This window comes from Pleurodeles waltl, chromosome 1_2 (assembly GCF_031143425.1).
Source record: "Pleurodeles waltl isolate 20211129_DDA chromosome 1_2, aPleWal1.hap1.20221129, whole genome shotgun sequence".
Lineage (NCBI taxonomy): Eukaryota > Metazoa > Chordata > Amphibia > Caudata > Salamandridae > Pleurodeles > Pleurodeles waltl.
Window position 1 is genome coordinate 52,111,169 of NC_090437.1, and position 13,647 is coordinate 52,124,815.

The window sequence follows — 13,647 nt, forward strand, 5'->3', positions numbered from 1 at the left end:
CTCTTTCAAATCACGCCTTAGATCATTAGTTTGTGTAGGGCTAGATTTTATTGGGCCAGAGTGAAGAAGATTACTTTCCTCGGATCCTTTAAAAAGTCAACTTTTCTGGCACTTTCAGTACTTTCTCAAGCATTCGTGTCACAGATGATATTAAATGAAAATGTCACTTACCCAGTGTACATCTGTTCGTGGCATCAGTCGCTGGAGATTCACATGTTCTGCATAGCTCGCCATCTGGTGTTGGGTCGGAGTGTTACAAGTTGTTTTTCTTCGAAGAAGTCTTTCGAGTCACGGGACCGAGTGACTCCTCCTTCTGTCTCCATTGCGCATGGGCGTCGACTCCATCTTCGATTGTTTTCCCCGCAGAGGGTGAGGTAGGAGTTGTGTTGTAGTAATAGTGCCCATGCAATGGAGTGACTAAGTATGTACCTATTTAAGGTTAAAATAATATATATACAAATGTACAAAGTTGAAGCTAACTTCCGAACTGCTACAGGCTCCCGGGGAGGTGGGTGGGCACATGTGAATCTCCAGCGACTGATGCCACGAACAGATGTACACTGGGTAAGTGACATTTTCAGTTCGATGGCATCTGTCGCTGTAGATACACATGTTCTGCATAGACTAGTAAGCAGTTATCTCCCCAAAAGCGGTGGCTCAGCCTGTAGGAATGGAAGTGGTTTGAAATAATGTTCTTAACACGGCTTGACCTACTGTGGCTTGCTGTGCGGATAGCACGTCTACACAGTAGTGCTTGGTGAACGTGTGTGGCGTAGACCATGTGGCTGCCTTACATATTTCTTGCATTGTGATGTTTCCTAGAAAGGCCATGGTAGCACCTTTTTTTCTGGTTGAGTGTGCCCTTGGTGTAATGGGCAGTTGTCGTTTTGCTTTAAGGTAGCAGATTTGGATGCATTTAACTATCCATCTGGCTATACCTTGTTTTGATATTGGGTTTCCTGCATGAGGTTTTTGGAATGCAATAAATAGTTGTTTAGTCTTTCTGATGTTTTTCGTTCTGTCAATGTAGTACATTAATGCTCTTTTGACATCTAATGTATGTAGTGCCCTCTCAGCTACGGAATCTGGCTGTGGGAAGAACACTGGTAGTTCCACTGTTTGATTTAGGTGGAACAGTGAAATAACCTTTGGTAAAAATTTAGGATTAGTCCTTAGGACGACTTTATTTTTGTGTAGTTGTATAAAAGGTTCTTGTATTGTAAACGCCTGAATTTCGCTTACTCTTCTTAGAGATGTAATGGCGATGAGAAATGCAACCTTCCAGGTTAGGAACTGTATTTCGCAAGAGTGCATGGGTTCAAAAGGTGGACCCATGAGTCTTGTTAAGACAACATTTAAGTTCCATGAAGGAACAGGTGGTGTTCTTGGTGGTATAATTCTTTTAAGGCCTTCCATGAATGCTTTAATGACTGGTATCCTATATAGGGAAGTTGAATAGGTAGTCTGCAGGTATGCAGATATTGCCGCAAGGTGTATTTTAATGGAAGAGAAGGCTAGGTTAGATTTTTGTAAGTGAAGCAAGTAACCCACTACATCCTTTGGAGTTGCGTGTAAAGGTTGGATCTGATTATGATGGCAGTAGCAAACAAACCTCTTCCATTTACTTGCATAGCAGTGCCTAGTGGACGGCCTTCTGGCTTGCTTTATGACTTCCATACATTCTTGGGTAAGTTGTAAGTGTCCGAATTCTAGGATTTCAGGAGCCAGATTGCTAGATTCAGCGATGCTGGATCTGGATGTCTGATCTGTTGGTTGTGTTGTGTTAACAGATCCGGCCTGTTGGGCAATTTGATGTGGGGTACTACTGATAGGTCTAGCAGTGTTGTGTACCAGGGTTGCCTTGCCCAAGTTGGTGCTATTAAAATGAGTTTGAGTTTGTTTTGACTCAATTTGTTTACCAGATAAGGAAGGAGAGGGAGAGGAGGAAAAGCGTAGGCAAATATCCCTGACCAGTTCATCCATAGGGCATTGCCTTGGGACTGCCTGTGTGGGTATCTGGATGCGAAGTTTTGGCATTTTGCGTTCTCTCTTGTTGCAAACAAGTCTATTTGAGGTGTTCCCCAGAGTCTGAAGTAAGTGTTTAGAATCTAGGGGTGAATTTCCCATTTGTGGACCTGTTGGTGATCTCGAGAGAGATTGTCTGCAAGTTGATTCTGGATCCCTGGAATAAACTGCGCTATTAGGCGAATGTGGTTGTGAATTGCCCATCGCCATATCTTCTGTGCTAGAAGGCTCAACTGCGCTGAGTGTGTCCCCCCCTGTTTGTTTAGATAATACATTGTTGTCATGTTGTCTGTTTTGACAAGAATGTATTTGTGAGTTATAATTGGTTGGAAAGCCCTTAATGCTTGAAAAACTGCTAGCATTTCTAGGTGATTTATATGCAGTTTTGTTTGATGTACGTTCCATTGTCCTTGTATGCTGTGTTGATCGAGGTGTGCTCCCCACCCTGTCATGGAAGCATCTGTTATTACGTATTGTGGCACTGGGTCTTGGAATGGCCGCCCTTTGTTTAAATTTATACTGTTCCACCATAGAAGCGAGAGGTAAGTTTGGCGGTCTATCAACACCAGATCTAGAAGGTGACCCTGTGCTTGTGACCATTGTGATGCTAGGCACTGTTGTAAGGGCCTCATGTGTAGTCTTGCGTTCGGGACAATGGCTATGCATGAAGACATCATGCCTAGGAGTTGTAATATCATCTTTGCTTGTATTGTTTGTGTTGGATACATGCGTTGTATGATCTTGTTGAAATTTTGAATTCTTTGTGGACTTGGAGTGGCTACTCCTTTTGTTGTGTCTATTATGGCTGCCAGGTATTGTTGTACTTTGCACGGCAAAATGTTGGATTTTGCAAAGTTGACGGTGAAACCTAGTTTGTAGAGGGTTTGTATGATTTGATTTGTGTGGTGTAAGCACTTTGTTAGTGAATTGGTTTTGATTAGCCAGTCGTCTAGATACGGGAATACATGTATTTGCTGCCTTCTGATGTGTGCAGCCACTACTGCTAGACATTTTGTAAAGACTCTTGGTGCGGTTGTTAAACCAAAAGGCAATACTTTGAATTGGTAATGTATTCCTTTGAATACGAACCGTAGGTATTTTCTGTGAGATTGATGTATTGGTATATGGAAATACGCGTCTTTGAGGTCTAAGGTTGTCATGTAGTCCTGTAGTTTTAGCAATGGTAACACTTCTTGTAGCGTGACCATGTGAAAGTGGTCTGATTTGATGTAGGTGCTTAGTATTCTGAGGTCTAGGATTGGTCTCAGTGTTTTGTCCTTTTTTGGTATTAAGAAGTACAGTGAATAGACTCCTGTGTTTGTTTGTGTGTTTGGTACTAATTCGATTGCATTCTTTTGCAATAGTGCTTGAACTTCTATTTCCAGAAGTTCAGAATGTTGTTTTGATAAATTCTGTGCTTTTGGTGGTATGTTTGGAGGGAATTGTAGGAATTCTATGCAATAACCATGTTGGATAATTGCTAAGACCCAAGTGTCTGTAGTTATTTCCTCCCATGCTTTGTAATAATGACCTATTCTTCCCCCCCACTGGTGTTGTGTGGTGGGGGTGAGTGACATCTAAGTCACTGCTTGGTTGTAGGGGTTTTGGGGCTTTGAAATTTTCCTCTATTCCTAGGGAATTGCCCTCCTCTGTATTGGCCCCGAAAGCCTCCCCTGTACTGTCCCTGGTAGCTGGACGGTGTTGCCTGCGAGGTGCTGGCTTGTGTGGCCTGACCCCGAAACCCCCCTCTAAAGGGTGTCTTGCGGAAGGTGCTGTAGGTTCCTCTGCTCTGCGGGGAGTAGAGTACGCCCATGGCTTTAGCAGTGTCAGTGTCTTTTTTTAGTTTTTTATTGCCGTGTCCACTTCTGGTCCGAACAGTTGTTTTTCGTTGAATGGCATATTGAGCACTGCCTGCTGTATCTCTGGTTTGAACCCAGACGTTCTTAGCCATGCGTGCCTTCTAATGGTCACAGATGTATTAATTGTTCTTGCAGCTGTGTCTGCTGCGTCCATAGAGGATCGTATCTGGTTATTTGATATGTTCTGTCCTTCCTCAACCACCTGCTTTGCCCTCTTTTGTAGTTCCTTGGGTAGATGCTCGATGAGGTGTTGCATCTCATCCCAATGGGCTCTGTCATAGCGCGCAAGTAGTGCTTGAGAGTTAGCGATGCGCCACTGGTTTGCAGCTTGTACTGCGACTCTTTTCCCAGCTGCATCGAACTTGCGGCTCTCTTTATCTGGGGGTGGTGCATCCCCAGAAGTGTGGGAGTTGGCTCTTTTCCGAGCTGCTCCTACTACGACGGAATCTGGTGGCAGCTGTGTGGTGATGAAAACAGGGTCTGTAGGAGGTGCCTTATATTTATTTTCCACCTTTGGCGTTATTGCCCTACTTTTGACCGGCTCCTTGAAGATTTCCTTTGCGTGCCGAAGCATACCTGGCAGCATAGGCAGGCTTTGGTAGGAGCTGTGGGTGGAGGAGAGGGTGTTGAATAAAAAGTCATCCTCGACTTGTTCTGAGTGGAGGTTTGCGTTGTGGAATTGTGCTGCTCTAGCCACCACTTGAGAATATGCTGTGCTGTCTTCTGGTGGTGAGGGCTTTGTTGGATATGCCTCCGGACTGTTGTCCGACACTGGGGCGTCATATAAGTCCCAAGCGTCTTGATCCTGGTCACCTTGGCTCATGGTGGTGTGAGCCGGGGAATGTGACGGAGTTTGCGCTGGTGAGACGTTAATTACAGGTGGAGGAGAGGGTGGCGGAGTCACCTTTTTCACCATTTTTGTTTGTGGCGCCTGGTCTGTTTGAAACTCCAGTCTCCTTTTTCTCCTAATAGGGGGAAGGGTGCTTATTTTTCCTGTTCCCTGCTGTATGAAAATACGTTTTTGCGTATGGTCCACTTCGGTGGATTGCAGCTCTTCCTCAAACCTATGCTTTCGCATCTGAGAGGACAGTGATTGCTCCTCTGTATAAGAGCCTGGACCTGGGTCAGTTACGGGTTGTTTCGGCACCGAAACCCTGCCTGTATCTTTTTTCGGCTCAGAGGTGGCTTTTTTCTTTTTTGGAGTCGAAACCTCTCGGCGTCGATCTTCGTCGGTGCCGCTGTCTCGGCGTCGAGCCGTTTCTACACCACTATCTCGGTGTTGTTGCTTTTCTCCAGCACTTTCTCGATCCCGAGAAGGCTGCGTGCCGGTGTCTCGACCGGAGTCGGACGATCTCGGCACTGTTTGGGCCTTTTTCGGTGCCGATGGTCGGTCACCGAATTTATGGGTGGAGCCATGGCCTGGTGGCAGTGGCGTCCCCTGGGCCTTGTTACTTTTCTTATGTGAAGTCTCCTGGCTCGACGGTCACGGAGTGTCTTTCGGGACCGGAACGCGCGACAGGCCTCGCAAGTCTCTTCACTGTGCTCAGGTGACAGGCACAGGTTACAGACCAAATGTTGGTCTGTATACGGGTATTTGTTGTGGCATTTGGGACAAAAACGGAACAGGGTCCGTTCCATCGGCGTTGTTCGACACGCGGTCGGGCCGACCAGGCCCCGACGGGGGATCGAAAACTACCCCGAAGGGCACCGGAGCGCGTCGATCTTTGATGCGGTGTTGAATCCAACTACGCCGATCCCGAACGCAACAATACCGACAAAAATCTTCCGATATTTACTAACTTTCCGTTCCGAAACTCGGAGCGACAGGAACACGTCCGAACCAGATGGCGGAAAGAAAACAATCGAAGATGGAGTCGACGCCCATGCGCAATGGAGACAGAAGGAGGAGTCACTCGGTCCCGTGACTCGAAAGACTTCTTCGAAGAAAAACAACTTTTAACACTCCGACCCAACACCAGATGGCGAGCTATGCAGAACATGTGTATCTACAGCGACAGATGCCATCGAACGATACATTTTCTCTTCCCGAGTTTACCTTCACAGCTTTTACTGTTTGCCCTATCTTCAACCCCATCCTCTTATTTGTGCTTGCTTTACACATCCCAACCTCAATTTAGGGCTGAATTGCAACTCTTTTGAAGCATCTCCTCCACCTTAGCTTCTTCTAAAATCTTTCCCACTCTTTTTACTCTTTACTTTGTTGTATCCCTTTTTTAAAAACACCTTGTAGAGTTTGCAGCGACTGCTTTATAGCTGACTATATTATTCTTCTCACCATGTGTAGTCCCATACATTCACCGGATAGGTCTACTTTTCTTCACAAATAAATGTGTCGAAGACAGTTCTAATTTGAATTGACGTATTATCGATGAAGAAGTTGACCAATTTACAAAATACACATATTGCCAGCAGTTCTGCAGTTTCAGGAGGTGTTATCACATCAGCACTTAAGGAGTCATAGGCTATTGATTCTGGTCACGGCCACATGATCAAAGTGTAAGGCCTGAGCAGGGCACGCTGCGGACACCTGCATGCCGCTTCTGCTGGGTTGCAGGGCTCACTCTCTGCGGTAGCTAACTACTGCCACTGTGCTCTTGTCCTTTATCTCCTTTTGCTGCCAAGCATAATCCAAGTACCATCTGGTGCCGCAGCCCATCAGCATATAGACTAACTGACCTCAAAGACCTCCTAGGCCTCAAAGCAGTGCACTTAATAGACTCATTGAACTCAATAGGGCTCACACAGGCTCAAACTGGTCATCAGCGCAAGGCGTCAGTTTTTTGTATAATCTTCTTTATTAGTCCTTTAGTGCACTCATAGCAATCCTAATCTTTGCAGACTTAAATTTAAGAGCCTTTTTGAGCCTTCTAGGTGCCTTACCAGCAGGGGGGTAAAAGTCAACTTTTACTGACGCTCTCCGTGTTCTCCTAACACAGCACCCACAACCCCTGGACCTTCCTCACTGTCTGTATAGACTCACCGCTTCCAGCTGTTTCCTGTCATAATAAATCCAGTACAAACTGCCAATCCAACTGGCACGAACCACCTGGTTTATCTCCTTACACGCTGGATGGCTGGTACGCTAGAAAGCCTAGGGGCTGGGCTGAGGTGTAAGATAAGGGCTAACATAGCACAGCGCCTCGATGCCTCAAGTCATCCAGAGGAAGCCAATCAAGGTAGGGCTGACCTGCGAGGCCATGAGACTCTTTAATGCTCACGCCTCAGCCTCTTTTCTCCGGCTGCATGTGCATCCACAATCACAGGCCTTCCACAGGGCCAGGGCTCTCTGCTCCCCGAGGCCCCTGGGATCTTTACACTCGGAGCCGCTCACCCTGGGCATAAGAAGGGGGCGACTTTCTCTTCAGCACTCTCCCCGCTCGCTCAGGACCTCCTGTGTCACTGCGTGCCGTGCACGTCTCCTGTATGTGTGTGTGTGTATATATATATATATACATACATACATATACACACACACACACACAAACACGCGCACACACAGGAATGCGCACACGCACATTACATACATGTACAGAATGGGCATAGTTTCCTTTTTAGGATGACATTATAATGTGGTTTAAATATTCTTGTTAAAGAGATTATGTTACAACAGTCATAGATTTTCGACAAACAAAAGGTTAATTTAGAGGAAAAGCAATTAACTATGTGGGCTAAACTTACTAGAATCATCAGCATAACCGGTCCCATATAAATAAGGAGGAAAAATGTTGTAATCATGGACAAAGAAAAAATCCCACGAATCCACCAGTTTTTCCACCTGCAAAACATCAAGCACAGAATTGTGTGTCAGAGGAATCGTGAGCTATTTAAAAAGAACACTAGTAAGCATTGACGTTTAAAGAAAAAAAATATTTAATAGACGTATGCACATCTATCATGTGCAACACATCAGTAGCAGAAGTAAGTTATTTTCAGCACGTTCTCAAATCAAATGTCTCTGTTGTGGTCACAGGCTCATCTCAAGAAAATAAAGTAATTTTTAAAACAAACACTGCCACAGCCCATAGGCCTCACCTATGCAAGAGCTAATGGCTTTGCCAATATGTTTTAGCCATGTTGTCACCCAGCGCAGCTGCTGCTCAGCATGGCTAAAAGTGAGTGGTGTAAAGGAGATTGGCATGGAGTGTCAAAGAGGTGTAGAATGAAATGTTATGGAATGGCGTGGTGTGACGATGTAATGCTATCTGTATTTAACCACTGATTCCATCTTGAGCACAGACTCCATTTTGTGCTTAGCTTCAAATGCCATCACATCGGTGGCACAGGTATTTTTCCAACCACAGCTTGTTTTCTACATTGAACGTGTTTTTGTTCTTCTCGCCGAAGGGAACATATCATGAGGGATGCGATGGTGATAAAAGTGTACCAGTATGAGAATGCTTATAGCAGAGAAGAACAAGTTACTTACCTTCGGTAACGCCTTTTCTGGTGGATACACTAGCTACCTGTAGATTCCTCACCTAAGGAATTTTCCCCACGCGCCAGCATTCAACATAAATTTTCTTCTAGCTCTGCACGTTGACAATGACGTCACAATTGCCCGACTCCCACGCGATGCCGTATGACGTCATCCAGGCAATAAGAGGTCCTCGTGCAGACGTCAGTTATCACCATTTTTTTTATGTGCCTTTGAGGCGAACAGGAGAACATTGACACTACAGATGTGATATGAACACATCACTCAAACTTATATACCAACATTTATTACCAGTAATATGAAACATAACCAATAGAAATAAACAATACGAAATATGTGCATAAATATATACATCCTTTTTTTAAAAGTATACAGGAATAAATATATACACATATATAAATCATTGCATCAGTATAAACATATGTACAACATACGGGTACTCACCCAAGGAAATCTTGGTAAGACCATCCAGGCAATGGGGAGGCGGGTGGGACCGTGCGGAATCCACAGGTAGCTAAATGTATCCACCAGAAAAGGCATTACCGAAGGTAAGTACCTTGTTCTTCTGATGGATACAACTACCTGTGGATTCGTCACCTAAAGAATAGAGTCCCAAAGCAGTACCGTCCCCGGTGGTGGGTGCCTGAATGGTCAAACCAAGAAATCCTGCAACACTGAGCATGCAAAATGGCCATCCCTCCTAACCTCAGAGTCCAAACAATAATGTTTGGCAAATGTGTGGAGGGATGCCCAAGTTGCCGCCTTGCAGATGTCAACTACAGGAACACCTCTAGTTAAGGCTGATGAAGCCGCCTTAGCCCTGGTGGAATGGGCACGTAGCCCCACTGGAGGTTCCTTCTTTGCTAAAGAATAACACAATTTGATGCAAAGAATGACCCATCTGGAAAGCATTCTCTTGTGGACAGCTTTGCCTCTCCTCTTCCCTCGTAACCGACGAAGAGCTGATCGTCCTGCCTGAACTCCCTCGTCCTGTCGACGAAGAAGCTCAATGCTCTTCTTGGGTCAAGTCGGTGAAACCTCTCTTCCTCCTTGGATGGATGAGGTGGAGGATAGAAGGAAGAAAGCGTTATGGACTGTCCTAAATGAAAGGGTGTAACAACCTTCGGTAGAAAAGCCGCCTTGGTCCTTAACACCACTTTGTCCCTGTAAAAGGAAGTATATGGGGGTTCCACACTAAGAGCCTGGAGCTCACTCACCCTTGTAGCAGATGTTATGGCACCAGAAAAACAGCTTTTAAAACAAAAAGCCTCAATGGGCAAGAATGCATCGGTTCAAACGGTGAACCAATAAGAAAGGTCAATACTAGGTTCAAATCCCACTGTGGAATAACGAATGGAGTGGGCAGAAACTTGTTAGTAAGACCCTTAATGAACCTCAAAACTATCAGGGACATAAACAAGGAGGGTTGGTCTGGAAGGCACAGAACGGCCGACAGCGCGGATAAATAAGTGGCAACTGCACAATCCCTCTGTGCCAAGGACAGTGGTTCCCAAACTTTTTTGATCCCCGGCTCCTTTGACCTATTGGCTGTGTTGGCCACGGCTCCCCGTTATGTTACTTTTTTTGGCGGGTGGGGGAGCGTAATCCCAGCCTGTACCTGTACCTACACTATTTACCGTTTGTCTTCTTTATTCTCTCCTTCACGTTGCTGAAAACCATTTATTGGAAACTATTTTTGTTATAGGGATATTATTAATGGTACTTTGGCGCCCTCCGCTGGTCAGAATAATTAATGCAGTGTGTTTTTTTCCAATACCACGAGGAAAAGCTAACGATTCAAAGCACCTCCGAGTGGTTTCCAGACTGTGTGCGGCGCCCCTGGCTAGTTTTGACGGCGCACCAGGTAGCCGCGGCGCACAGTTTGGGAACCACTGGCCAAGGACAATGCAAACAACAGTATGTCAGATAAGTGGGCACTCAAGGGATCAATTTGATTCTCTCCACACCAATTTACAAATTCAGCCCACCTGCTTGCATAGATATATTTGGTGGGGTGTCGCCTGGCCGATTACATAACTTCCACCACCTCAGGCGAGAGAGAAAAAGAACTCAGATTGCCCTGTTCAATCTCCAGGCATGTAGGTGCAGGCTCTGGAGGTGGGGGTGTAGAACCTGCCCCTGCGACTGCGAAAGGAAGTCTGCCCTGTGAGGGAGACGGAGAGGAGGGCACGGGGAGAGTTGGAGAAGGTCTGAATACCACACCCTTCTTGGCCAATCCGGAGCTATTAAGGCAAATCTTCCTCAGGACCCAAGGAATCAAGGGTATGGGGGGGAAAACGCGTAAAGCAACTGACTCTTCCAGGACATCTGAAACGCGTCCCCCAAAGCTCCTTGCACCAGATACTGGAGGCTGCAGAATGACTGGCAGTGCGCATTCTCCCGAGTGGCAAACAGATCCACCTGAGGAAACCCCCACATCTGAAAGATGTAAAGGACCAGGTCTGCATGAAGACGCCACTCGTGATGGTTTGCTACCAAGCAAATCAGATGGTCCTGAACCCAGGACCAGAGCCGTAGAGCTTCCCTGCAGAGAAGATACGACCCCACTCCTCCCTGCTTGTTTATATACCACATCCCAGTAGTGTTGTCCGTTAGGACTTGAACCGATCGACTGCGAATGGAAGGGAGGAAGGCCTTGAGAGCCAGACAGATCGCCAGCAATTCCAACAGATTGATGTGAAGCTTCTGTTCCCCTTGAGACCAATGACCTTTGACCTCCAGGTCCCCCAGATGAGCACCACACCCTAGAGTGGAGGCATCCGTTATCACTGTGGCCACCGGAGGTGGCAGCAAGAACGGCTTTCCTTGGGAAAGGTTGCCGTCTGCAGCCCACCATCGAAGATCCGCTGCAGCATCTCTGGAGATCTTTATCGATTCCTCGAGATCTCCTTTGTGCTGAAACCACTGCCTGCGGATGCACCACTGAAGAGCCCTCATGTGCCAGCGTGCATGAGTGACCAGCAGAATGCAAGAAGTGAACAGACCGAGCAGACAAAGGAGCTTGAGTAGTGGAACTACTGCTCCATTCTGGAACATTGGAATCAATGCCTGAATGTCCTGAATCCGCTGCGGTGGAGGAAAGGCCCGATTCAATGTTGTGTCCAGTACTGCCCCTATGAACAGGAGGCGCTGAGAGGGCGAGATTTGGACACGTTCACTGAAAAGCCCAGATCGAACAACAACTGAGTTGTCGACTGCAGGTGACGCCGCAGGAGCTCCGGAGACTTGGCTTTGATCAACCAATCGTCCAGATAAGGTAATACTGCTATCCCCCTTCTTCTGAGCTCTGCTGCAACCACCGCCATCATCATCTGTGGGAAGACTCGAGGTACCGAAGTAAGACCAAACGGAAGGACTGCAAACTGATAGTGTTGCGACCCTACCACAAACCGGAGATACTTCCTGTGCGACTTGAGGATCGGGATATGGAAGTAAGCATCCGGCAAGTCGACAGACACCATCCAATCTCCTTTGTTCAACGCCAAAAGAACCTGTGACAGGGTCAGCATCTTGAACTTTTCCTGCATGAGGAACCAATTCAAAATCCTCAGGTCCAGGATTGGCCTCAACCGACCATCCTTTTTGGGGATCAGGAAGTATCTTCAATGGCAGCCCTGCTCTGGAACCAACTCCACTGCACCTTTCGACAAAAGGATTACAACTTCCTGTTGTAGTAAAACAAGATGGTCTTCTGAACAGAAGGATGGGCAGGAAGGGATGGGAGGGGGAAACTCCTGAAAGGGAAGAGTATAACCTTTCCCCACAATGTCGGTGACCAGGAGTCTGATGTTATTGACTCCCACATGTGAAGAAATTGAGACAGTCTCCCCCCTACAGGAGATGTGTGTAAAGGGAGTGATGGAGGACTGAGGCTGCTTTCCTTGCTGCACCCCTCCAAAGGAAGAGGAAGAGTCAGAGTGCTGCTGGGCGGCCCCTCTAGTACGAACTCTACCCCTGCCCCTGAAAGATCTATAAGGGTGAGCTCCTGAAGATTGCTGTCCTGCTGCCTGGAACCTCCCTCGAAAAGAAGAGCCACGCCCAAACCCCCCTAAACCTCCTAAATGATCTTAAGGAAGAAGAGGTGGCTGCTTGCAGTCCCAAAGATCTTGCCGTGGCCCTATTCTCCTTGAACCACTCCAAGGCAGAGTCAGCTTTTGCTCCAAATAGTTTGTCCCCATCAAAGGGCAGGTCGAGCAGGGTTGTCTGCACATCGGGAGAGAATCCTGAAGAACGTAGACAGGCATGTCGCCTTGTCGCTATGGACGTGCCCACAGCCCTGGCCACAGAGTCTGATGTGTCAAGCCCAGATTGAATAACCTGGGTCGCCACCACCTGATCGTCCGCCAAAAGGTTAAGCACCTCCTGAGGCAATTCAGAGTGCGTTTTGGCCTCGTCCATAAGAGCATAAATATACCTTCCTAGAATACAAGTAGCATTCGTAGCATTGAGGGCCATGCTACATGAAGAGAACGCCTTCTTAGCCGACTGGTCCATTCTCTTAGACTCCCTGTCTGCGGGAACCCCTGGAAAAGATCCCAGAGCAGAGCGAAAGGAGCATGAAGCTTGCACAACCAAACTCTCCGGAGTAGGGTGTCTGGATAAGAACGCCGGATCACCTGGAGCCACCCGATACCTTCTCGCCACCAAACTGTTCACAGCCGAAGTCACAGGCTTCTTCCACACCTCCATAATTAGGTCAATAAGTGGATCAATCGGCGCCATAGGCGTCTTCAAGGTAGATTGAAGCTGTGGCAAACTCATCAGCGCCAGGGCGGTGGACGTTGTTGGCATCACCGGTCTTCTAGGCGACGTCACTGGTACCGGCGCCGAACCAGCACTTCCCGAAGGAAGGAAAGGCATGAAGGGCGTCAGTCTATATGAAGCCGGAACACCCATGTCGTAGGCCAATGGACCCGAAGGCCCTGAATGTACACTTCCCGGAGCCATGGTGGCAAAGATGTTTAACATCGCTTTGAGAAATGCGGCCGGGTCTGTGCCGGCGCCGGGAACGCCAAATAACTTTGTGGAGCCGGTGCATGAGGCGAAGCCGGCGTCGGCTCAGGCATCTCCATCTGCGCCGGAGAGGTCCTCGGCTCCTGATGTGGATCAACTTCAAAGACCGACAGTGGCGACGTCGGAGAAGCTGGAGTCGTCGGAGACGAAGGTGTAACAGTTGGACTGACTTCCTAAGTCAGCTTCGGGAGTCTCAATGACGCTGGTGAGATCTCGAGGACTTAGAAGAAGACTCACGGCGCTGATGCTTCTCCTTCGTCTTGGATCTTGCCA

General features: G+C 47.3%; 1 protein-coding gene across 1 annotated transcript in view; it reads right to left on the reverse strand.

Moving 5' to 3' along the window:
* CDS1 (CDP-diacylglycerol synthase 1) overlaps window positions 1-13,647 on the reverse strand; it is a 661,805-nt gene that overhangs the window by 326,360 nt on the left and 321,798 nt on the right. The window contains exon 3 of the mRNA XM_069236283.1: window positions 7,584-7,680. Within this exon, the coding sequence (XP_069092384.1) occupies window positions 7,584-7,680 (97 nt within the window). The remainder of the gene's footprint in view (window positions 1-7,583; window positions 7,681-13,647) is intronic.